The sequence below is a fragment of the Odontesthes bonariensis genome, chromosome 14, assembly GCF_027942865.1.
Source record: "Odontesthes bonariensis isolate fOdoBon6 chromosome 14, fOdoBon6.hap1, whole genome shotgun sequence".
Lineage (NCBI taxonomy): Eukaryota > Metazoa > Chordata > Actinopteri > Atheriniformes > Atherinopsidae > Odontesthes > Odontesthes bonariensis.
This window is the reverse complement of record NC_134519.1, coordinates 301,498-326,789: the sequence shown is the minus strand read 5'-3', so window position 1 is coordinate 326,789 and position 25,292 is coordinate 301,498. Positions and strand designations below refer to the sequence as shown.

General features: G+C 47.7%; 1 protein-coding gene across 1 annotated transcript in view; it reads right to left on the bottom strand.

Moving 5' to 3' along the window:
- Positions 1-25,292, bottom strand: part of LOC142398461 (E3 ubiquitin-protein ligase RNF31) — a 61,954-nt gene that overhangs the window by 22,367 nt on the left and 14,295 nt on the right. The window contains exons 7-17 of the mRNA XM_075482446.1: positions 22,767-22,859; positions 22,448-22,683; positions 16,991-17,173; positions 16,714-16,896; positions 15,774-15,872; positions 11,536-11,625; positions 11,340-11,442; positions 10,562-10,680; positions 9,606-9,719; positions 9,458-9,524; positions 583-673 (exon numbers count right to left, since the gene is read on the bottom strand). Of these exons, the coding sequence (XP_075338561.1) occupies positions 583-673; positions 9,458-9,524; positions 9,606-9,719; positions 10,562-10,680; positions 11,340-11,442; positions 11,536-11,625; positions 15,774-15,872; positions 16,714-16,896; positions 16,991-17,173; positions 22,448-22,683; positions 22,767-22,859 (1,378 nt within the window). The remainder of the gene's footprint in view (positions 1-582; positions 674-9,457; positions 9,525-9,605; positions 9,720-10,561; positions 10,681-11,339; positions 11,443-11,535; positions 11,626-15,773; positions 15,873-16,713; positions 16,897-16,990; positions 17,174-22,447; positions 22,684-22,766; positions 22,860-25,292) is intronic.

Here is a 25,292-nt window from a genome sequence, read left to right as displayed (position 1 = left end):
AGACTGGGATCAGACTGGGATACGACTGGGATACGACTGGGATCAGACTGGGATACGACTGGGATCAGACTGGGATACGACTGGGATCAGACTGAGATACGACTGGGATACGACTGGGATACGACTGGGATCAGATTAGGATCAGACTGGGATCAGACTGGGATCAGACTGGGATCAGACTGGGATACGACTGGGATACGACTGGGATACGACTGGGATACGACTGGGATACGACTGGGATACGACTAGCATCAGACTGGGATCAGACTGGGATCAGACTAGGATACGACTGGGATACGACTGGGATCAGACTAGGATCAGACTAGGATCAGACTGGGATACGACTAGGATCAGACTGGGATACGACTAGGATCAGACTGGGATACGACTAGGATACGACTGGGATACGACTGGGATACGACTGGGATACGACTGGGATCAGACTGGGATCAGACTGGGAGCATCAGACTGGGAGCATCAGAATGGGAGCATCAGACTGGGAGCATCAGACTGGGAGCATCAGACTGGGACCATCAGACTGGGAGCATCAGACTGGGATCAGACTGGGAGCATGGGTCTTACTGGCAGTATCCTCTGTATTCAGAGAGTGCGGGGCGTCCACACGGCTCCTCCTCCTTGCTGCTGTCGTCTCTCAGCTCCAACACCGAACACTCTGCGGGAACATGGACACTGCTGTCAGATTCAACTGGGAGACAGATTCAACTGGGAGACAGATTCAACTGGGAGACAGATTCAACTGGGAGACAGATTCAACTGGGAGACAGATTCTGGGAGACAGATTCAACTGGGAGACAGATTCTGGGAGACAGATTCTGGGAGACAGATTCTGGGAGACAGATTCTGGGAGACAGATTCCTAGGAGACAGATTCAACTGGGAGACAGATTCAACTGGAAGACAGATTCAACTGGGAGACAGATTCAACTGGGAGACAGATTCTCCTGGGAGACAGATTCAACTGGGAGACAGATTCAACTGGGAGACAGATTCAACTGGGAGACAGATTCTCGGAGACAGATTCTCCTGGGAGACAGATTCAACTGGGAGACAGATTCAACTGGGAGACAGATTCAACTGGGAGACAGATTCAACTGGGAGACAGATTCAACTGGGAGACAGATTCTCGGAGACAGATTCAACTGGGAGACAGATTCTCCTGGGAGACAGATTCAACTGGGAGACAGATTCAACTGGGAGACAGATTCAACTGGGAGACAGATTCAACTGGGAGACAGATTTAACTGGGAGACAGATTTAACTGGGAGACAGATTCAACTGGGAGACAGATTCAGCTGGGAGACAGATTCAACTGGGAGACAGATTCAACTGGGAGACAGATTTAACTGGGAGACAGATTCAACTGGGAGACAGATTCAACTGGGAGACAGATTCAACTGGAGACAGATTCAACTGGGAGACAGATTCAACTGGGAGACAGATTTAACTGGGAGACAGATTAAACTGGAGACAGATTCAACTGGAGACAGATTCAACTGGGAGACAGATTCAACTGGAGACAGATTCAACTGGAGACAGATTCAACTGGGAGACAGATTCTATTGGATTTTCTCAGAGTGTTCACGGACCGACTCACTGCCTTAATCACACCCTTGATCTTGTGCTGACTTATGGCATTGAGAGTGAACAGTTAACAGTGTTCCCTCATAACCCTGTCTTATCTGACCATTTTCTGATAACCTTTGAGTTTACATTACTTGACTATACAGTTTCTGAGAAGAAATTTACATATAGAAGGTGTCTATCAGAGGATGCTGTAACCAGATTTAAAGAATTAATTCCATCATCCTTTTCTTCACTGCCATGTGCAGATATGACAGAGGACGACTACCTAAACTTTACTCCAGCAGCACTTGACTCTCTTGTTGACAGCACTATAGTTTCAATGCGTACAGCACTGGACAATGTTGCCCCTCTGAAAAGGAAGGTAATCAGTCAGAAGAGGCTGGCTCCTTGGTATAATTCACAGCTGCGTGCTTTAAAGCAGACTGCAAGAAAGCTGGAGAGACAGTGGCGTTCCTCTAATTTAGAAGAGTCTCAATTAGTCTGGAAAGATAGTTTAACAATGTATAAGAAAGCCCTTCGTAAAGCTAGAACTGCTTATTATTCATCATTGATAGAAGAGAATAAGAATAATCCCAGGTTTCTCTTCAGCACTGTAGCCAGTCTGACTAAGAGTCCGAGCTCTGCTGAGCCAGTTATTCCTTTAACTCTCAGCAGTGAGGATTTCATGAGCTTCTTTATTAATAAAATTGTTTCTATCAGAGAGAAGATTGATGGAGTCCTTCCCACTATTATCAGTGATGTATCATCAAGTACAGCAGCTTTAGAAGTATCTTTAGAACCTGATTTGTATTTAGACGGCTTCTGCCCAGTTGATCTCTCTGAACTAACAACAGCAATAGTCTCTTCTAAACCATCAACTTGTGTTTTAGACCCAATCCCAACCAGACTGTTCAAGGAGGTTTTCCCATTAATTGACACTTCCATATTGGATTTGATCAATCTGTCTTTGTTGACAGGATATGTACCTCAGACTTTTAAGGTTGCTGTAATTAAACCTTTACTTAAAAAACCTACTCTTGATTCAGAAGTGTTGGCTCATTATAGACCTATATCCAATCTCCCTTTTATGTCTAAAGTTCTTGAAAAAATAGTTGCAGCTCAGCTTTGTGATCACTTACACAGAAATAATCTGTTTGAAGAGTTTCAGTCAGGATTCAGAGTGCATCATAGCACAGAAACTGCACTGCTGAAAGTTACCAATGATCTCCTCTTAGCCTCTGATAGCGGACTTGTGTCTGTGCTTGTCCTGTTGGATCTCAGTGCTGCATTTGATACGGTCGATCACAGTATCTTATTACACAGACTTGAACATGTTATTGGGATTAAAGGAACTGCATTAGGCTGGTTTAAGTCATATTTATCTGATAGATTTCAGTTTGTTCTTGTAAATGAAGAATCTTCCTCACACACCAGAGTAAGTCATGGAGTTCCTCAGGGTTCTGTGCTTGGACCGATTCTTTTTACTTTATACATGCTTCCATTAGGTAACATTATTAGACAGCATGGCATAAATTTCCATTGCTATGCTGATGATACTCAGCTGTACTTATCTATAAAACCAGATGAAACCAATAGGTTGGTCAGACTACAAGCATGTCTTAAAGACATAAAGACCTGGATGACTCAGAACTGTCTGCTTCTAAATTCAGACAAAACTGAAGTCGTTATCTTTGGACCTGAGCGCTTCAGGGAGAAATTGTCTAGCTATATAGTTACTCTAGATGGTATTTCCTTGGCTTCTAGTTCTACAGTGAGGAACCTTGGAGTTATTTTTGACCAGAACTTATCATTTGACTTGCATATAAAACAGGTTTCTAGGACTGCCTTCTTTCACCTTCGTAATATTGTTAAAATCAGGAACATCTTGTCTCAGAGTGATGCAGAAAAACTGCTCCATGCATTTGTTACTTCAGGATTGGACTACTGTAATTCTTTATTATTGGGCTGTCCCACATATTCTCTGAAAAGCCTCCAGCTGATCCAAAATGCTGCAGCCAGAGTTCTGATGAGAACTAACAGCAGAGATCATATTTCTCCAGTTTTAGCTTCTCTTCATTGGCTCCCTGTTAAATTCAGAATAGAATTTAAGATTCTTCTCCTTACATATAAAGCTCTTAATGACCGAACTCCATCATATCTTAAAGATCTCATTGTAAGATATTTTCCTAACAGAGCACTTCGTTCCCAAACTGCAGGTTTACTTGAGATTCCCAGAGTTTCTAAAAGTAGAATGGGAGGCAGAGCCTTCAGTTATCAGGCCCCTCTCTTGTGGAACCAGCTGCCAGTAAATGTCCGGGAAGCAGACACCCTTTCCACTTTTAAGACCAGGCTTAAAACTTTCCTTTTTGATAGAGCTTATAGTTAGGGATGGCTCAGGTGATCCTGAAACATCCCATAGTTAAGCTGCTATAGGCCTAGACTGCTGGGGGGCCTCATCTGACACACCTTTCCTCACTTTACTCTCTTTATGTATATGTGACATTATTGTGGTCATTAACTCGTGTTTCCCTGTTCCAACAGATATCCTTTGAATGGTGTTACAGTGCCGCCATCGCGGTGGCCCCCTGCCCCCCTCCCCCCCTTTTCTGTCTTCTCAAACCCCAGCTGGTGGAGGCGGATGGCCACCCTTCCTGAGTCTGGTTCTGCCAGAGGTTTCTTCCTGTTAAAAGGGAGTCGTTTCTCTCCACAGTCGCCTCAGGCACGCCGCTCAGGCCGGGAGATTGGACCGAAAAACAAAAAGTTTTCAGTGCAATCTGTTGGTTTTCTTAGCTAGGAAATTGTTTTTGAATTGGCTCTATATGAACGAATTGGATTATTTTATGAATTATGATTATTATTAATTAATTGAATTCCAATTGGCTTGAATTGGACTTACTATCTAAGTGCCTTGAGATGACATTTGTTGTATTTGGCGCTATATAAATAAAAATGAATTGAATTGAATTCAACTGGGAGACAGATTCTCGGAGACAGATTCAACTGGGAGACAGATTCAACTGGGAGACAGATTCAACTGGGAGACAGATTCAACTGGGAGACAGATTTAACTGGGAGACAGATTTAACTGGGAGACAGATTCAACTGGGAGACAGATTCAACTGGGAGACAGATTCTCGGAGACAGATTCAACTGGGAGACAGATTCTCGGAGACAGATTCAACTGGGAGACAGATTCAACTGGAGACAGATTCAACTGGGAGACAGATTCTCCTGGGAGACAGATTCAACTGGGAGACAGATTCAACTGGGAGACAGATTCAACTGGGAGACAGATTTAACTGGGAGACAGATTTAACTGGGAGACAGATTCAACTGGGAGACAGATTCAGCTGGGAGACAGATTCAACTGGGAGACAGATTCAACTGGGAGACAGATTTAACTGGGAGACAGATTCAACTGGGAGACAGATTCAACTGGGAGACAGATTCAACTGGAGACAGATTCAACTGGGAGACAGATTCAACTGGGAGACAGATTTAACTGGGAGACAGATTAAACTGGAGACAGATTCAACTGGAGACAGATTCAACTGGGAGACAGATTCAACTGGAGACAGATTCAACTGGAGACAGATTCAACTGGGAGACAGATTCTATTGGATTTTCTCAGAGTGTTCACGGACCGACTCACTGCCTTAATCACACCCTTGATCTTGTGCTGACTTATGGCATTGAGAGTGAACAGTTAACAGTGTTCCCTCATAACCCTGTCTTATCTGACCATTTTCTGATAACCTTTGAGTTTACATTACTTGACTATACAGTTTCTGAGAAGAAATTTACATATAGAAGGTGTCTATCAGAGGATGCTGTAACCAGATTTAAAGAATTAATTCCATCATCCTTTTCTTCACTGCCATGTGCAGATATGACAGAGGACGACTACCTAAACTTTACTCCAGCAGCACTTGACTCTCTTGTTGACAGCACTATAGTTTCAATGCGTACAGCACTGGACAATGTTGCCCCTCTGAAAAGGAAGGTAATCAGTCAGAAGAGGCTGGCTCCTTGGTATAATTCACAGCTGCGTGCTTTAAAGCAGACTGCAAGAAAGCTGGAGAGACAGTGGCGTTCCTCTAATTTAGAAGAGTCTCAGTTAGTCTGGAAAGATAGTTTAACAATGTATAAGAAAGCCCTTCGTAAAGCTAGAACTGCTTATTATTCATCATTGATAGAAGAGAATAAGAATAATCCCAGGTTTCTCTTCAGCACTGTAGCCAGTCTGACTAAGAGTCCGAGCTCTGCTGAGCCAGTTATTCCTTTAACTCTCAGCAGTGAGGATTTCATGAGCTTCTTTATTAATAAAATTGTTTCTATCAGAGAGAAGATTGATGGAGTCCTTCCCACTATTATCAGTGATGTATCATCAAGTACAGCAGCTGTAGAAGTATCTTTAGAACCTGATTTGTATTTAGACGGCTTCTGCCCAGTTGATCTCTCTGAACTAACAACAGCAATAGTCTCTTCTAAACCATCAACTTGTGTTTTAGACCCAATCCCAACCAGACTGTTCAAGGAGGTTTTCCCATTAATTGACACTTCCATATTGGATTTGATCAATCTGTCTTTGTTGACAGGATATGTACCTCAGACTTTTAAGGTTGCTGTAATTAAACCTTTACTTAAAAAACCTACTCTTGATTCAGAAGTGTTGGCTCATTATAGACCTATATCCAATCTCCCTTTTATGTCTAAAGTTCTTGAAAAAATAGTTGCAGCTCAGCTTTGTGATCACTTACACAGAAATAATCTGTTTGAAGAGTTTCAGTCAGGATTCAGAGTGCATCATAGCACAGAAACTGCACTGCTGAAAGTTACCAATGATCTCCTCTTAGCCTCTGATAGCGGACTTGTGTCTGTGCTTGTCCTGTTGGATCTCAGTGCTGCATTTGATACGGTCGATCACAGTATCTTATTACACAGACTTGAACATGTTATTGGGATTAAAGGAACTGCATTAGGCTGGTTTAAGTCATATTTATCTGATAGATTTCAGTTTGTTCTTGTAAATGAAGAATCTTCCTCACACACCAGAGTAAGTCATGGAGTTCCTCAGGGTTCTGTGCTTGGACCGATTCTTTTTACTTTATACATGCTTCCATTAGGTAACATTATTAGACAGCATGGCATAAATTTCCATTGCTATGCTGATGATACTCAGCTGTACTTATCTATAAAACCAGATGAAACCAATAGGTTGGTCAGACTACAAGCATGTCTTAAAGACATAAAGACCTGGATGACTCAGAAATGTCTGCTTCTAAATTCAGACAAAACTGAAGTCGTTATCTTTGGACCTGAGCGCTTCAGGGAGAAATTGTCTAGCTATATAGTTACTCTAGATGGTATTTCCTTGGCTTCTAGTTCTACAGTGAGGAACCTTGGAGTTATTTTTGACCAGAACTTATCATTTGACTTGCATATAAAACAGGTTTCTAGGACTGCCTTCTTTCACCTTCGTAATATTGTTAAAATCAGGAACATCTTGTCTCAGAGTGATGCAGAAAAACTGCTCCATGCATTTGTTACTTCAGGATTGGACTACTGTAATTCTTTATTATTGGGCTGTCCCACATATTCTCTGAAAAGCCTCCAGCTGATCCAAAATGCTGCAGCCAGAGTTCTGATGAGAACTAACAGCAGAGATCATATTTCTCCAGTTTTAGCTTCTCTTCATTGGCTCCCTGTTAAATTCAGAATAGAATTTAAGATTCTTCTCCTTACATATAAAGCTCTTAATGACCGAACTCCATCATATCTTAAAGATCTCATTGTAAGATATTTTCCTAACAGAGCACTTCGTTCCCAAACTGCAGGTTTACTTGAGATTCCCAGAGTTTCTAAAAGTAGAATGGGAGGCAGAGCCTTCAGTTATCAGGCCCCTCTCTTGTGGAACCAGCTGCCAGTAAATGTCCGGGAAGCAGACACCCTTTCCACTTTTAAGACCAGGCTTAAAACTTTCCTTTTTGATAGAGCTTATAGTTAGGGATGGCTCAGGTGATCCTGAAACATCCCATAGTTAAGCTGCTATAGGCCTAGACTGCTGGGGGGCCTCATCTGACACACCTTTCCTCACTTTACTCTCTTTATGTATATGTGACATTATTGTGGTCATTAACTCGTGTTTCCCTGTTCCAACAGATATCCTTTGAATGGTGTTACAGTGCCGCCATCGCGGTGGCCCCCTGCCCCCCTCCCCCCCTTTTCTGTCTTCTCAAACCCCAGCTGGTGGAGGCGGATGGCCACCCTTCCTGAGTCTGGTTCTGCCAGAGGTTTCTTCCTGTTAAAAGGGAGTCGTTTCTCTCCACAGTCGCCTCAGGCACGCCGCTCAGGCCGGGAGATTGGACCGAAAAACAAAAAGTTTTCAGTGCAATCTGTTGGTTTTCTTAGCTAGGAAATTGTTTTTGAATTGGCTCTATATGAACGAATTGGATTATTTTATGAATTATGATTATTATTAATTAATTGAATTCCAATTGGCTTGAATTGGACTTACTATCTAAGTGCCTTGAGATGACATTTGTTGTATTTGGCGCTATATAAATAAAAATGAATTGAATTGAATTCAACTGGGAGACAGATTCTCGGAGACAGATTCAACTGGGAGACAGATTCAACTGGGAGACAGATTCAACTGGGAGACAGATTCAACTGGGAGACAGATTTAACTGGGAGACAGATTTAACTGGGAGACAGATTCAACTGGGAGACAGATTCAACTGGGAGACAGATTCTCGGAGACAGATTCAACTGGGAGACAGATTCTCGGAGACAGATTCAACTGGGAGACAGATTCAACTGGAGACAGATTCAACTGGGAGACAGATTCTCCTGGGAGACAGATTCAACTGGGAGACAGATTCAACTGGGAGACAGATTCAACTGGGAGACAGATTCAACTGGGAGACAGATTCAACTGGGAGACAGATTCCTGGGAGACAGATTCTCTGAGACAGATTCAACTGGGAGACAGATTCAACTGGGAGACAGATTCAACTGGGAGACAGATTCAACTGGGAGATAGATTCAACTGGGAGACAGATTCAACTGGGAGACAGATTCAACTGGGAGACAGATTCAACTGGGAGACAGATTCAACTGGGAGACAGATTCCTGGGAGACAGATTCCTGGGAGACAGATTCGACTGGGAGACAGATTCAACTGGGAGACAGATTCAACTGGGAGACAGATTCAACTGGGAGACGGATTCAACTGGGAGACAGATTCTCGGAGACAGATTCAACTGGGAGACAGATTCTCGGAGACAGATTCAACTGGGAGACAGATTCAACTGGGAGACAGATTCAACTGGGAGACAGATTCAACTGGGAGACAGATTCAACTGGGAGACAGATTCCTGGGAGACAGATTCCTGGGAGACAGATTCAACTGGGAGACAGATTCAACTGGGAGACAGATTCAACTGGGAGACAGATTCTCCTGGGAGACAGATTCCTAGGAGACAGATTCTCCTGGGAGACAGATTCAACTGGGAGACAGATTCAACTGGGAGACAGATTCAACTGGGAGACAGATTCCTGGGAGACAGATTCCTGGGAGACAGATTCCTGGGAGACAGATTCCTGGGAGACAGATTCCTGGGAGACAGATTCCTGGGAGACAGATTCAACTGGGAGACAGATTCCTGGGAGACAGATTCCTAGGAGACAGATTCCTGGGAGACAGATTCCTAGGAGACAGATTCCTGGGAGACAGATTCCTGGGAGACAGATTCCTGGGAGACAGATTCCTGGGAGACAGAATCCTGGGAGACAGATTCCTGGGAGACAGATTCCTGGGAGACAGATTCCTGGGAGACAGATTCCACCAGATGAGCAGAGGGAGGTCTCACCTGTCTCACTGGGATCAGCTGAGCTGCCGTTGGCCGGTTCCAACCAGGAAGGAGACGCTCTGTAATGCTGAGAGACACCACAGCATAAGGGTTAGGGTTACCATGAGCCCTGAGCAGGGGGGGCATTCAGCCTTCAGGTGTGGCTTACCTGGAGCAGCAGGTGCAGACGGCTCACGCTCCAGTCTCTGAGGTGGTACAGGCAGTCCCTGGGGTGGTGGGCATGAAGACCTTTGGTTCCACACTCAGCAGAGAAGCTGCAGGCCTAAAGGGGGTCCCACAGAGCAGCAGAGATCAGGTGAACTCACAGGTAAGCTCACTGGTGAACTCACAGGTGAACTCACAGGTGAACTCACAGGTAAGCTCACTGGTGAACTCACAGGTGAACATTCAGGTGAACATTCAGGTGAACTCACAGGTAAACATTCAGGTGAACTCTCAGGTGAACTCTCAGGTGAACTCACAGGTGAACTCACAGGTGAACTCACAGGTGAACATTCAGGTGAACTCACAGGTGAACATTCAGGTGAACTCACAGGTAAGCTCACTGGTGAACTCACAGGTGAACATTCAGGTGAACATTCAGGTGAACTCACAGGTGAACATTCAGGTGAACTCACAGGTGAACATTCAGGTGAACTCTCAGGTGAACATTCAGGTGAACTCTCAGGTGAACTCACAGGTGAACTCACAGGTGAACATTCAGGTGAATTCACAGGTGAACATTCAGGTGAACTCACAGGTGAACTCACAGGTGAACTCACAGGTGAACATTCAGGTGAACATTCAGGTGAACTCACAGGTGAACTCACAGGTGAACATTCAGGTGAACTCACAGGTAAACATTCAGGTGAACATTCAGGTGAACTCACAGTTGAACTCACAGGTGGGACAGAGTCCTGGCGAGTCCCACCGGGACTCTGTCCCAACAGGACTCTGTCCCAACAGGACTCTGTCCCACCAGAACTCTGTCCCAACGGGACTCTGTTCCAACGAGACTATGTCCCACCAGAGGTTCTGACTGGGCTTCAGTGTGGATCCTCAGTGAGAACATTTAAAACAGACAAAGACAAACAAAAACAAAGACAAAGACAAAGACAGACTCACGGGTCCAACAGCGAAGCGCTGACTGCATCCACCACAGAACTGATGTCCACACTGACTGCAGCTGAGGTGGAGACAGCCTCCTTTAGACCAGCTGAAGACCAGCATGCATTGGGGACACTCTGAAGACAAAAGGACATCGTTAGCCTCGTTAGGTTCTGAGCTGCACAGGACAACACACACAGCTGAACCCGCCCGGGACTGCACCCTGACCAAGACCCTGACCAGGACCCTGACCAAGACCCTGACCAGGACCCTGACCAGGACCCTGACCAAGACCCTGACCCTGACCCTGACCAGGACCAATACCCTGACCAAGACCCTGACCAAGACCAGGACCCTGACCAAGACCCTGACCAGGACCCTGACCAAGACCCTGACCAGGACCCTGACCAAGACCCTGACCAAGACCAGGACCCTGACCAAGACCCTGACCAAGACCCTGACCAGGACCCTGACCAAGACCAGGACCCTGACCAAGACCCTGACCAAGACCCTGACCAGGACCCTGACCAAGACCAGGACCCTGACCAAGACCCTGACCAAGACCCTGACCAGGACCCTGACCAAGACCAGGACCCTGACCAAGACCCTGACCAGGACCCTGACCCTGACCAAGACCCTGACCAAGACCCTGACCAGGACAAGGCTGAACATGATTTACTATGTAGAAAGTTATTTTTTTAATTTCAAAGTCTATCTGGAATTATTGGTTCATTTTGGACCTTTTTGGAGAAATAAATGTTCTTATATGAATATCTTTGGGAACAAAGATACATACCGATGCTGTTGGGGAGCAGAGGGGCGCGGCGGCAGTCCGGCTGGTTCTGCTGCTGCCAGACTCTGAACTGCTCACAGGAGAGTCCCTGATGCTGGGGGGACCACTGTAGGGGACACAGAGCGAGGTCAGGTTCTGGTTCTACAGAGGCTCGGTGTCTCCTGAGGACACCTGGTGAGGCTGACCTGTGTGTGCTTACAGGTTCTCTGCACCGGGAGCAGGTGCTCTTCTTACAGCTGGGACAGTCCATCCTCAACCGCTGGGCCTCATGAAGCATCCCGAAGGAACACTGGAACACACAACGCCCCGTTAATGGGTCAGACCGGACTCACTTAGTCCCCCACCCAACCGCTGGGCCTCATGGAGCATCCCGAAGGAACACTGGAACACACAACGCCCCGTTAATGGGTCAGACCGGACTCACTTAGTCCCCCACCCAACCGCTGGGCCTCATGGAGCATCCCGAAGGAACACTGGAACACACAACGCCCCGTTAATGGGTCAGACCGGACTCACTTAGTCCCCCACCCAACCGCTGGGCCTCATGGAGCATCCCGAAGGAACACTGGAACACCCAACGCCCCATTAATGGGTCAGACCGGACTCACTTAGTCCCCCACCCAACCGCTCGGCCTCATGGAGCATCCTGAAGGAACACTGGAACACACAACGCCCCATTAATGGGTCAGACCGGACTCACTTAGTCCCCCACCCAACCGCTGGGCCTCATGGAGCATCCCGAAGGAACACTGGAACACCCAACGCCCCGTTAATGGGTCAGACCGGACTCACTTAGTCCCCCACCCAACCGCTGGGCCTCATGGAGCATCCTGAAGGAACACTGGAACACCCAACGCCCCGTTAATGGGTCAGACCGGACTCACTTAGTCCCCCACCCAACCGCTGTGCCTCATGGAGCATCCCGAAGGAACACTGGAACACACAACGCCCCGTTAATGGGTCAGACCGGACTCACTTAGTCCCCCACCCAACCGCTGGGCCTCATGGAGCATCCCGAAGGAACACTGGAACACACAACGCCCCGTTAATGGGTCAGACCGGACTCACTTAGTCCCCCACCCAACCGCTGGGCCTCATGGAGCATCCCGAAGGAACACTGGAACACCCAACGCCCCATTAATGGGTCAGACCGGACTCACTTAGTCCCCCACCCAACCGCTCGGCCTCATGGAGCATCCTGAAGGAACACTGGAACACACAACGCCCCATTAATGGGTCAGACCGGACTCACTTAGTCCCCCACCCAACCGCTGGGCCTCATGGAGCATCCCGAAGGAACACTGGAACACCCAACGCCCCGTTAATGGGTCAGACCGGACTCACTTAGTCCCCCACCCAACCGCTGGGCCTCATGGAGCATCCTGAAGGAACACTGGAACACCCAACGCCCCGTTAATGGGTCAGACCGGACTCACTTAGTCCCCCACCCAACCGCTGTGCCTCATGGAGCATCCCGAAGGAACACTGGAACACACAATGCCCCGTTAATGGGTCAGACCGGACTCACTTAGTCCCCCACCCAACCGCTGTGCCTCATGGAGCATCCCGAAGGAACACTGGAACACACAACGCCCCGTTAATGGGTCAGACCGGACTCACTTAGTCCCCCACCCAACCGCTGGGCCTCATGGAGCATCCCGAAGGAACACTGGAACACACAACGCCCCGTTAATGGGTCAGACCGGACTCACTTAGTCCCCCACCCAACCGCTGGGCCTCATGGAGCATCCCGAAGGAACACTGGAACACACAACGCCCCGTTAATGGGTCGGACCGGACTCACTTAGTCCCCCACCCAACCGCTGGGCCTCATGGAGCATCCCGAAGGAACACTGGAACACACAATGCCCCATTAATGGGTCGGACCGGACTCACTTAGTCCCCCACCCAACCACTGGGCCTCATGGAGCATCCCGAAGGAACACTGGAACACCCAACGCCCCATTAATGGGTCAGACCGGACTCACTTAGTCCCCCACCCAACCACTGGGCCTCATGGAGCATCCCGAAGGAACACTGGAACACACAACGCCCCGTTAATGGGTCAGACCGGACTCACTTAGTCCCCCACCCAACCGCTGGGCCTCATGGAGCATCCCGAAGGAACACTGGAACACACAACGCCCCGTTAATGGGTCAGACCGGACTCACTTAGTCCCCCACCCAACCGCTGGGCCTCATGGAGCATCCCGAAGGAACACTGGAACACACAACCAGGGCTCTAAATTAACTTTTTTCATCACCAGCCAAAATGGCTAGTTGATGTTAATCTCACTAGCCAAACACACACTCACTAATGGGTCAAAGTGGCTAGTAAGTTGGTCTTTTCTACCAGCCAAACTTAAATTTCACCAGCATTTGGCCGGTTGGCTGGTGTTAATTTAAAGCCCTGCATACAACGCCCCGTTAATGGGTCAGACCGGACTCACTTAGTCCCCCACCCAACCGCTGGGCCTCATGGAGCATCCCGAAGGAACACTGGAACACCCAACGCCCCGTTAATGGGTCAGACCGGACTCACTTAGTCCCCCACCCAACCGCTGGGCCTCATGGAGCATCCTGAAGGAACACTGGAACACACAACGCCCCGTTAATGGGTCAGACCGGACTCACTTAGTCCCCCACCCAACCGCTGGGCCTCATGGAGCATCCCGAAGGAACACTGGAACACACAACGCCCCGTTAATGGGTCAGACCGGACTCACTTAGTCCCCCACCCAACCGCTCAGCCTCATGGAGCATCCTGAAGGAACATTGAAACACACAACGCCCCGTTAATGGGTCAGACCGGACTCACTTAGTCCCCCACCCAACCGCTGGGCCTCATGGAGCATCCCGAAGGAACACTGGAACACCCAACGCCCCGTTAATGGGTCAGACCGGACTCACTTAGTCCCCCACCCAACCGCTGGGCCTCATGGAGCATCCCGAAGGAACACTGGAACACACAACGCCCCGTTAATGGGTCAGACCGGACTCACTTAGTCCCCCACCCAACCACTGGGCCTCATGGAGCATCCTGAAGGAACACTGGAACACACAGCGCCCCGTTAATGGGTCAGACCGGACTCACTTAGGACTCCTGGTCTGAGTTGTGCTGGTCTTGGTCTGATATGTGCTGGTCCTGGTCTGATATGTGCTGGTCCTGGTCTGATATGTGCTGGTCCTGGTCTGATATGTGCTGGTCCTGGTCTGATATGTGCTGGTCCTGGTCTGATATGTGCTGGTCCTGGTCTGAGATGGTCTGGTCCTGGTCTGAGATGTGCTGGTCCTGGTCTGAGATGTTCTGGTCCTGGTCTGATATGTGCTGGTCCTGGTCTGATATGTACTGGTCCTGGTCTGAGATGGTCTGGTCCTGGTCTGATGTGTGCTGGTCCTGGTCTGATGTGTGCTGGTCCTGGTCTGAGATGTTCTGGTCCTGGTCTGATATGTGCTGGTCCTGGTCTGATATGTGCTGGTCCTGGTCTGATATGTGCTGGTGCTGGTCCTGGTGTGATATGTGCTGGTCCTGGTGTGAAATGTCCTGGTCCTGGTCTGATAAGCCTTGGTCCAGGTGTGATAAGTCCTGGTCCAGGTCTGAAATGTGCTGGTCCTGGTCTGAAATGTGCTGGTCCAGGACTGAAATGTGCTGGTCCAGGACTGAAATGTGCTGGTCCAGGACTGAAATGTGCTGGTCCAGGACTGAAATGTGCTGGTCCTGGTCTGATATGTGCTGGTCCTGGTCTGATATGTGCTGGTCCTGGTGTGATATGTGCTGGTCCTGGTCTGATATGTGCTGGTCCTGGTGTGATATGTGCTGGTCCTGGTCTGATGTGTGCTGGTCCTGGTGTGAAATGTCCTGGTCCTGGTCTGATAAGCCTTGGTCCAGGTGTGATAAGTCCTGGTCCAGGTCTAAAATGTGCTGGTCCTGGTCTGAAATGTGCTGGTCCAGGTCTGAAATGTGCTGGTCCAGGACTGAAATGTGCTGGTCCAGGACTGAAATGTGCTGGTCCTGGACTGAAATGTGCTGGTCCAGGACTGAAATGTGCTGGTCCTGGTCTGATATGTGCTGGTCCTGGTCTGATATGTGCTGGTCCTGGTGTGATATGTGCTGGTCCTGGTCTGATGTGTGCTGGTCCTGGTCTGATGTGTGCTGGTCCTGGTCTGATGTGTGCGGGTCCTGGTCTGATGTGTGCTGGTCCTGGTCTGATGTGTGCTGGTCCTGGTCTGAAATGTGCTGGTCCTGGTCTGAAATGTGCTGGTCCTGGTCTGATAAGTCCTGGTCCTGGTCTGAAATGTGCTGGTCCTGGTCTGATAAGTCCTGGTCCTGGTCTGAAATGTGCTGGTCCTGGTCTGATAAGTCCTGGTCCTGGTCTGAAATGTGCTGGTCCTGGTCCAGGTGTGATAAGTCCTGGTCCTGGTCTCAGGGGGTCTTACATGAGCACACCAGCAGAAGCTGGGCATCTCCTGCAGGGCTCGGTCTCTGAGTTTCCTCTGGAAGAGTTCATGGATCTGAGGAGGCAGGAAGTGACGAATCTGAGACAAAAACAAAGACACCATGAGACGCCAACAAAAAATGATCTCACACCTGTGTGTCTCACTCACCTGTGTGTGTGTCTCACCTGTGTGTCTCACCTGTGTGTGTCTCACCTGTGTGTGTCTCACCTGTGTGTGTCTCACCTGTGTGTCTCACCTGTGTGTGTCTCACCTGTGTGTGTCTCACCTGTGTGTGTCTCACCTGTGTGTGTCTCACCTGTGCGTCTCTCACTCACCTGTCTGTGTCTCACCTGTCTGTCTCTCACCTGTCTGTGTGTGTCTCACCTGTCTGTCTCTCACCTGTCTGTGTGCGTCTCACCTGTCTGTCTCTCACCTGTCTGTGTGTGTCTCACCTGTCTGTGTGTGTCTCTCACCTGTCTGTCTCACCTGTGTGTCTCTCACCTGTCTGTGTCTCACCTGGGTGCGTCTCACCTGTGTGCGTCTCACCTGTGTGTCTCACCTGTGCGTCCCACTCACCTGTGTGTCTCACCTGTGTGCGTCTCACCTGTCCCTCTCACCTGTGTCTCACCTGTGTGTCTCTCACCTGTGTGTGTCTCTCACCTGTCTGTGTCTCACCTGTGTGCGTCTCACCTGTGTGTCTCACCTGTGCGTCTCTCACTCACCTGTCTGTGTCTCACTCACCTGTCTGTGTCTCACTCACCTGTGCGTGCGTCTCACCTGTGTGCGTCTCACCTGTGTGTCTCACCTGTGCGTCCCACTCACCTGTGTGCGTCTCACCTGTCCCTCTCACCTGTGTGTCTCTCACCTGTGTGTGTCTCACCTGTCTGTGTCTCACCTGTGTGCGTCTCACCTGTGTGTCTCACCTGTGCGTCCCACTCACCTGCGTGTCCAGCAGGCTAAAGTAGTCCATGGCGTCCTCCAGCCCCCCCTGACCTCTGACCTCCGGGCGGCCACACTGGGGGCACACCAGCTGCTCCACGCCGCGCTCCTTGATGGCCACGGAGAAGAACGCAGCGAAACACGTCCGACACAGGAAGCAGGAGCAGTGGGTCATGGTGATGATCTGCAGGAAATACAGGCGCAGAAGAAGAAGAGGCAGGAAGTACAGCCACCACCCATGTGCGCTCTGATTGGCTGGCTCGGGCGCCGCCTCTCACCTTGCTGAAAGACACCTGGTCACGACAGATGGGGCAGGTGTGAGTCAGGAACCTGAGGGCTGATGGGAAATCTCTGTTGAGCCGGACGGCCTCGATGACATCAGCTGAACTGAAGCTCCGTCCCTTCAGCATCATCAGAGCCAGGAAGACCGCCGCCTGGTCCGGGGGGAGCCGGGCTGCGAGCTGAGAAAGGAACACAGGTGAGAGTTCACCTGAGGAAGGAGTTCACCTGAGGAAGGAACACAGGTGAGAGTTCACCTGAGGAACGAGTTCACCTGAGGAAGGAGTTCACCTGAGGAAGGAACACAGGTGAGAGTTCACCTGAGGAACGAGTTCACCTGAGGAAGGAACACAGGTGAGAGTTCACCTGAGGAAAGAACACAGGTGAGAGTTCACCTGAGGAACGAGTTCACCTGAGGAAGGAACACAGGTGTGAGTTCACCTGAGGAACGAGTTCACCTGAGGAACGAGTTCACCTGAGGAACGAGTTCACCTGAGGAATGAGTTCACCTGAGGAACGAACACAGGTGTGAGTTCACCTGAGGAACGAGTTCACCTGAGGAACGAACACAGGTGTGAGTTCACCTGAGGAACGAGTTCACCTGAGGAATGAGTTCACCTGAGGAACGAACACAGGTGTGAGTTCACCTGAGGAAGGAGTTCACCTGAGGAAGGAACACAGGTGAGAGTTCACCTGAGGAACGAGTTCACCTGAGGAAGGAGTTCACCTGAGGAAGGAACACAGGTGAGAGTTCACCTGAGGAACGAGTTCACCTGAGGAAGGAACACAGGTGAGAGTTCACCTGAGGAAAGAACACAGGTGAGAGTTCACCTGAGGAACGAGTTCACCTGAGGAAGGAACACAGGTGTGAGTTCACCTGAGGAACGAGTTCACCTGAGGAACGAGTTCACCTGAGGAACGAGTTCACCTGAGGAATGAGTTCACCTGAGGAACGAACACAGGTGTGAGTTCACCTGAGGAACGAGTTCACCTGAGGAACGAACACAGGTGTGAGTTCACCTGAGGAACGAGTTCACCTGAGGAATGAGTTCACCTGAGGAACGAACACAGGTGTGAGTTCACCTGAGGAAGGAGTTCACCTGAGGAACGACTTCACCTGAGGAAGGAGTTCACCTTAGGAAGGAGTTCACCTGAGGAACGACTTCACCTGAGGAAGGAGTTCACCTGAGGAAGGAGTTCACCTGAGGAACGAGTTCACCTGAGGAAGGAACACACCTGAGGAAGGAGTTCACCTGAGGAAGGAGTTCACCTGAGGAACGAGTTCACCTGAGGAACGAGTTCACCTGAGGAAGGAACACAGGTGAGAGTTCACCTGAGGAACGAGTTCACCTGAGGAACGAGTTCACCTGAGGAACGAGTTCACCTGAGGAACGAGTTCACCTGAGGAAGGAACACAGGTGTGAGTTCACCTGAGGAAGGAGTTCACCTGAGGAAGGAACACAGGTGTGAGTTCACCTGAGGAACGAGTTCACCTGAGGAACGAACACAGGTGTGAGTTCACCTGAGGAAGGAGTTCACCTGAGGAACGAGTTCACCTGAGGAACGAGTTCACCTGAGGAACGAGTTCACCTGAGGAACGAGTTCACCTGAGGAAGGAACACAGGTGTGAGTTCACCTGAGGAAGGAGTTCACCTGAGGAAGGAACACAGGTGTGAGTTCACCTGAGGAAGGAGTTCACCTGAGGAAGGAGTTCACCTGAGGAAGGAACACATGTGTGAGTTCACCTGAGGAACGAGTTCACCTGAGGAAGGAACACAAGTGTGAGTTCACCTGAAGAAGGAGTTCACCTGAGGAAGGAACACAGGTGAGAGTTCACCTGAGGAAGGAACACAGGTGAGAGTTCACCTGAGGAACGAGTTCACCTGAGGAAGGAACACAAGTGTGAGTTCACCTGAGGAAGGAACACAGGTGAGAGTTCACCTGAGGAAGGAGTTCACCTGAGGAACGAGTTCACCTGAGGAAGGAACACAGGTGTGAGTTTACCTGAGGAACGAGTTCACCTGAGGAAGGAACACAGGTGTGAGTTCACCTGAGGAAGGAACACAGGTGAGAGTTCACCTGAGGAAGGAACACAGGTGTGAGTTCACCTGAGGAAGGAACACAGGAACGAGTTCACCTGAGGAAGGAACACAGGTGTGAGTTTACCTGAGGAACGAGTTCACCTGAGGAAGGAACACAGGTGAGAGTTCACCTGAGGAAGGAGTTCACCTGAGGAAGGAACACAGGTGAGAGTTCACCTGAGGAAGGAACACAGGTGAGAGTTCACCTGAGGAAGGAGTTCACCTGAGGAAGGAACACAGGTGAGAGTTCACCTGAGGAAGGAACACAGGTGAGAGTTCACCTGAGGAAAGAACACAGGTGAGAGTTCACCTGAGGAACAAGTTCACCTGAGGAACGAGTTCACCTGAGGAACGAACACAGGTGTGAGTTCACCTGAGGAAGGAGTTCACCTGAGGAAGGAGTTCACCTGAGGAAGGAGTTCACCTGAGGAACGACTTCACCTGAGGAAGAAGTTCACCTGAGGAACGACTTCACCTGAGGAAGGAGTTCACCTGAGGAAGGAGTTCACCTGAGGAAGGAGTTCACCTGAGGAAGGAACACACCTGAGGAAGGAGTTCACCTGAGGAAGGAACACACCTGAGGAAGGAGTTCACCTGAGGAAGGAACACAGGTGTGAGTTCACCTGAGGAAGGAACACAGGTGTGAGTTCACCTGAGGAAGGAACACAGGTGTGAGTTCACCTGAGGAACGAGTTCACCTGAGGAACGAACACAGGTGTGAGTTCACCTGAGGAAGGAGTTCACCTGAGGAAGGAGTTCACCTGAGGAAGGAACACATGTGTGAGTTCACCTGAGGAACAAGTTCACCTGAGGAAGGAACACAAGTGTGAGTTCACCTGAAGAAGGAGTTCACCTAAGGAAGGAACACAGGTGAGAGTTCACCTGAGGAAGGAGTTTACCTGAGGAATGAGTTCACCTGAGGAATGAGTTCACCTGAGGAAGGAGTTCACCTGAGGAAGGAACACAAGTGTGAGTTCACCTGAAGAAGGAGTTCACCTGAGGAAGGAACACAGGTGAGAGTTCACCTGAGGAAGGAACACAGGTGAGAGTTCACCTGAGGAAGGAACACAGGTGAGAGTTCACCTGAGGAAGGAACACAGGTGAGAGTTCACCTGAGGAAGGAGTTCACCTGAGGAAGGAACACAGGTGTGAGTTCACCTGAGGAAGGAGTTTACCTGAGGAACGAGTTCACCTGAGGAAGGAACACAGGTGTGAGTTCACCTGAGGAAGGAACACAGGTGAGAGTTCACCTGAGGAAGGAGTTCACCTGAGGAAGGAACACAGGTGAGAGTTCACCTGAGGAAGGAGTTCACCTGAGGAAGGAGTTCACCTGAGGAACAAGTTCACATGAGGAAGGAACACAGGTGTGAATTCACCTGAGGAACGAGTTCACCTGAGGAAGGAACACAGGTGTGAATTCACCTGAGGAACGAGTTCACCTGAGGAAGGAACACAGGTGAGAGTTCACCTGAGGAAGGAACACAAGTGTGAGTTCACCTGAAGAAGGAGTTCACCTGAGGAAGGAACACAGGTGAGAGTTCACCTGAGGAAGGAACACAGGTGAGAGTTCACCTGAGGAAGGAACACAGGTGAGAGTTCACCTGAGGAAGGAGTTCACCTGAGGAAGGAACACAGGTGTGAGTTCACCTGAGGAAGGAGTTTACCTGAGGAACGAGTTCACCTGAGGAAGGAACACAGGTGTGAGTTCACCTGAGGAAGGAACACAGGTGAGAGTTCACCTGAGGAAGGAGTTCACCTGAGGAAGGAACACAGGTGAGAGTTCACCTGAGGAAGGAGTTCACCTGAGGAAGGAACACAGGTGAGAGTTCACCTGAGGAAGGAGTTCACCTGAGGAAGGAGTTCACCTGAGGAAGGAGTTCACCTGAGGAACAAGTTCACATGAGGAAGGAACACAGGTGTGAATTCACCTGAGGAACGAGTTCACCTGAGGAAGGAACACAGGTGTGAATTCACCTGAGGAACGAGTTCACCTGAGGAAGGAACACAGGTGAGAGTTCACCTGAGGAAGGAACACAGGTGAGAGTTCACCTGAGGAAGGAGTTTACCTGAGGAACGAGTTCACCTGAGGAAGGAACACAGGTGAGAGTTCACCTGAGGAAGGAACACAGGTGAGAGTTCACCTGAGGAAGGAGTTTACCTGAGGAATGAGTTCACCTGAGGAAGGAGTTCACCTGAGGAAGGAGTTCACCTGAGGAACAAGTTCACCTGAGGAAGGAACACAGGTGTGAATTCACCTGAGGAACGAGTTCACCTGAGGAAGGAGTTCACCTGAGGAACAAGTTCACCTGAGGAAGGAACACAGGTGTGAATTCACCTGAGGAACGAGTTCACCTGAGGAAGGAACACAGGTGTGAATTCACCTGAGGAACGAGTTCACCTGAGGAAGGAACACAGGTGTGAATTCACCTGAGGAACGAGTTCACCTGAGGAAGGAACACAGGTGAGAGTTCACCTGAGGAACGAGTTCTGTTCTCTGCTTGTTTGCGTGTTTGTTCTCTGCTTGTTTGCGTGTTTGTTCTCTGCTTGTCTGCGCCTGTTCTCTGCTTGTCTGCGCCTGTTCTCTGCTTGTCTGCGCCTGTTCTCTGCTTGTCTGCGCCGTTCTCTGCTTGTCTGCGCCGTTCTCTGCTTGTCTGCGCCTGTTCTCTGCTTGTCTGCGCCGTTCTCTGCTTGTCTGCGCCTGTTCTCTGCTTGTCTGCGCCGTTCTCTGCTTGTCTGCGCCGTTCTCTGCTTGTCTGCGCCTGTTCTCTGCTTGTCTGCGTCTGTTCTCTGCTTGTCTGCGCCTGTTCTCTGCTTGTCTGCGCCTGTTCTCTGCTTGTCTGCGCCGTTCTCTGCTTGTCTGCGTCTGTTCTCTGCTTGTCTGCGTCTGTTCTCTGCTTGTCTGCGTCTGTTCTCTGCTTGTCTGCGTCTGTTCTCTGCTTGTCTGCGCCTGTTCTCTGCTTGACTGCGCCTGTTCTCTGCTTGTCTGCGTCTGTTCTCTGCTTGTCTGCCTCTGTTCTTTGCTTGTATGTTTGTTCTGTTTGTGTGTTTGTTCTCTGTTTGTTTGTGTATTTGTTCTCTGTTTGTTTGTGTATTTGTTCTCTGTTTGTTTGTGTATTTGTTCTCTGTTTGTTTGTGTATTTGTTCTCTGCTTGTTTGTGTATTTGTTCTCTGCTTGTTTGTGTATTTGTTCTCTGCTTGTTTGTGTATTTGTTCTCTGATTGTTTGTTTGTTTGTTCTCTGTTTGTTTGTTTGTCTGCCTCTCTGAACAGGCAGGAACTTTATTTACATCCTTCTCAGGATCTTTAGAGATCTCAAAATTGATGCTGAGCTTCTGAAACTCCACCACCATTTAAAACACATCCTGGTGCTTCTCACCTTGCTGAGTTCTGCTCCAGGTTCTGCTCCAGGTTCTGGTCCCGACCGAGGCCTCAGAGGATGCAGGTCCTGCCGGGGTCCATCACCTGTGGACGGTCCGCCTGACTCTGACTGAACGCTCTGCACCGGGGAGTCACCCAGCTGGTCTCTGTTGGACCCTCCATCCAGCCTGAGAGCCGCCATCATCCTCCCGAGGTGGTCTGGGGCACCTGTGGGGGGGGCAGCTACGGGGGCACCTGTGGGACCAGAACCACGGGGACCAGGTTCACTTCTCCAAACACAAACATCTGAAGGAACCCCTGGGCCCAGCAGGTCTCACCTGAGGCAGCAGAAGAGCTGAAGTCGATCCCCAGCAGATCCTCTGTGTACGACGTCCGCAGCCTCGCCTCCCTGCGCTGCTCTGATTGGCTGGCTGCAACAGAGGGGGAGGGGCTTAGTCCCACAGACCCAGACACGTAAACATTCTAAACACTGGACGGTCTACACAGGAGCCATAAAGCTGCTGTAAGAATGTGTCTGATGAGTGTCAGCTGTTAGGGTTAGATTTGTTGTGGTTGTTGATTTGTTGTGATTGTTGATTTGTTGTGATTTCTGTTTTGTTTTTGTTGTGGTTTCTGTTTTGTTGTGGTTTTTTATGTTGTTGATTTGTTGTGGTTTCTGTTTTGTTTTTGTTGTTGATTTGTTGTGATTTCTGATTTGTTTTTGTTGTTGATTTGTTGTGGTTGTTGATTTGTTTTGGTTTCTGTTTTGTTGTGGTTTCTGTTTTGTTGTGGTATTTTATGTTGTTGTGGTTGTTGATTTGTTTTGTTTTTGTTGTTGATTTGTTGTGGTTTCTCTTTTGTTGTGGTGGTTTTTTATGTCGTTGTGGTTGTTGATTTGTTGTGGTTGTTGATTTGTTTTGGTTTCTGTTTTGTTGTGGTTTCTGTTTTGTTGTGGTTTTTTATGTTGTTGTGGTTGTTGATTTGTTTTGTTTTTGTTGTTGATTTGTTGTGGTTTCTCTTTTGTTGTGGTTGTTGTGGTTTTTTATGTCGTTGTGGTTGTTGATTTGTTGTGGTTTGTTGTGATTTCTGTTTTGTTGTGTTTTTTTATGTCGTTGTGGTTGTTGATTTATTGTGGTTTCTGTTTTGTTTTTGTTGTTGATTTGTTGTGATTTCTGTTTTGTTTTTGATTTGTTGTGATTTCTGTTTTGTTTTTGTTGTTGATTTTTTTGTGGTTTCTGATTTGTTTTTGTTGTTGATCTGTTTTGTTTTTGTTGTTTATTTGTTGTGATTTCTGTTTTGTTTTTGTTGTTTATTTGTTGTGATTTCTGTTTTGTTTTTGTTGTTGATTTGTTGTGATTTCTGTTTTGTTTTTGATTTGTTGTGTTGTTGATTTGTTGTGATTTCTGTTTTGTTTTTGTTGTTGATTTGTTGTGATTTCTGTTTTGTTTTTTTTATGTCGTTGTGGTTGTTGATTTGTTGTGGTTTCTGTTTTGTTTTTGTTGTTGATTTGTTTTGTTTTTGATTTGTTGTGTTGTTGATTTGTTGTGGTTTCTGTTTTGTTTTTGTTGATTTTTTTGTGGTTTCTGTTTTGTTGTGATTTCTGTTTTGTTGTGATTTCTGATTTGTTTTTGTTGTTGATTTGTTGTGGTTTCTGTTTTGTTGTTGATTTGTTGTGATTTCTGTTTTGTTTTTGTTGTTGATTTGTCGTGGTTGTTGATTTGTTGTGATTTCTGATTTGTTGTGGTTTTTTTATGTCGTTGTGGTTGTTGATTTGTTGTGATTTCTGTTTTGTTTTTGTTGTTGATTTGTTGTGGTTGTTGATTTGTTGTGATTTCTGATTTGTTGTGGTTTCTGTTTTGTTGTGGTTGTTGATTTGTTGTGGTCTCTGTTTTGTTGTGGTTGTTGATTTGTTTTGGTTTCTGTTTTGTGATTTCTGTTTTGTTTTTGTTGTTGATTTGTTGTGATTTCTGTTTAGTTTTTTTTATGTCGTTGTGGTTGTTGATTTATTGTGGTTTCTGTTTTGTTTTTGTTGTTGATTTGTTGTGATTTCTGTTTTGTTTTTGATTTATTGTGGTTTCTGTTTTGTTTTTGTTGTTGATTTTTTTGTGGTTTCTGATTTGTTTTTGTTGTTGATCTGTTTTGTTTTTGTTGTTTATTTGTTGTGATTTCTGTTTTGTTTTTGTTGTTGATTTGTTGTGATTTCTGTTTTGTTTTTGATTTGTTGTGTTGTTGATTTGTTGTGATTTCTGTTTTGTTTTTGTTGTTGATTTGTTGTGATTTCTGTTTTGTTTTTTTTATGTCGTTGTGGTTGTTGATTTGTTGTGGTTTCTGTTTTGTTTTTGATTTGTTGTGTTGTTGATTTGTTGTGGTTTCTGTTTTGTTTTTGTTGATTTTTTTGTGGTTTCTGTTTTGTTGTGATTTCTGTTTTGTTGTGATTTCTGATTTGTTTTTGTTGTTGATTTGTTGTGGTTTCTGTTTTGTTGTTGATTTGTTGTGATTTCTGTTTTGTTTTTGTTGTTGATTTGTCGTGGTTGTTGATTTGTTGTGATTTCTGATTTGTTGTGGTTTTTTTATGTCGTTGTGGTTGTTGATTTGTTGTGATTTCTGTTTTGTTTTTGTTGTTGATTTGTTGTGATTTCTGATTTGTTGTGGTTTCTGTTTTGTTGTGGTTGTTGATTTGTTGTGGTCTCTGTTTTGTTGTGGTTGTTGATTTGTTGTGATTTCTGTTTTGTTTTTGTTGTTGTGATTTGTTTTGTTTTTGTTGTTGATTTGTTGTGGTTGTTGATTTGTTTTGGTTTCTGTTTTGTTGTGGTTGTTGTGGTTGTTGATTTGTTGTGATTTCTGATTTGTTTTTGTTGTTGATT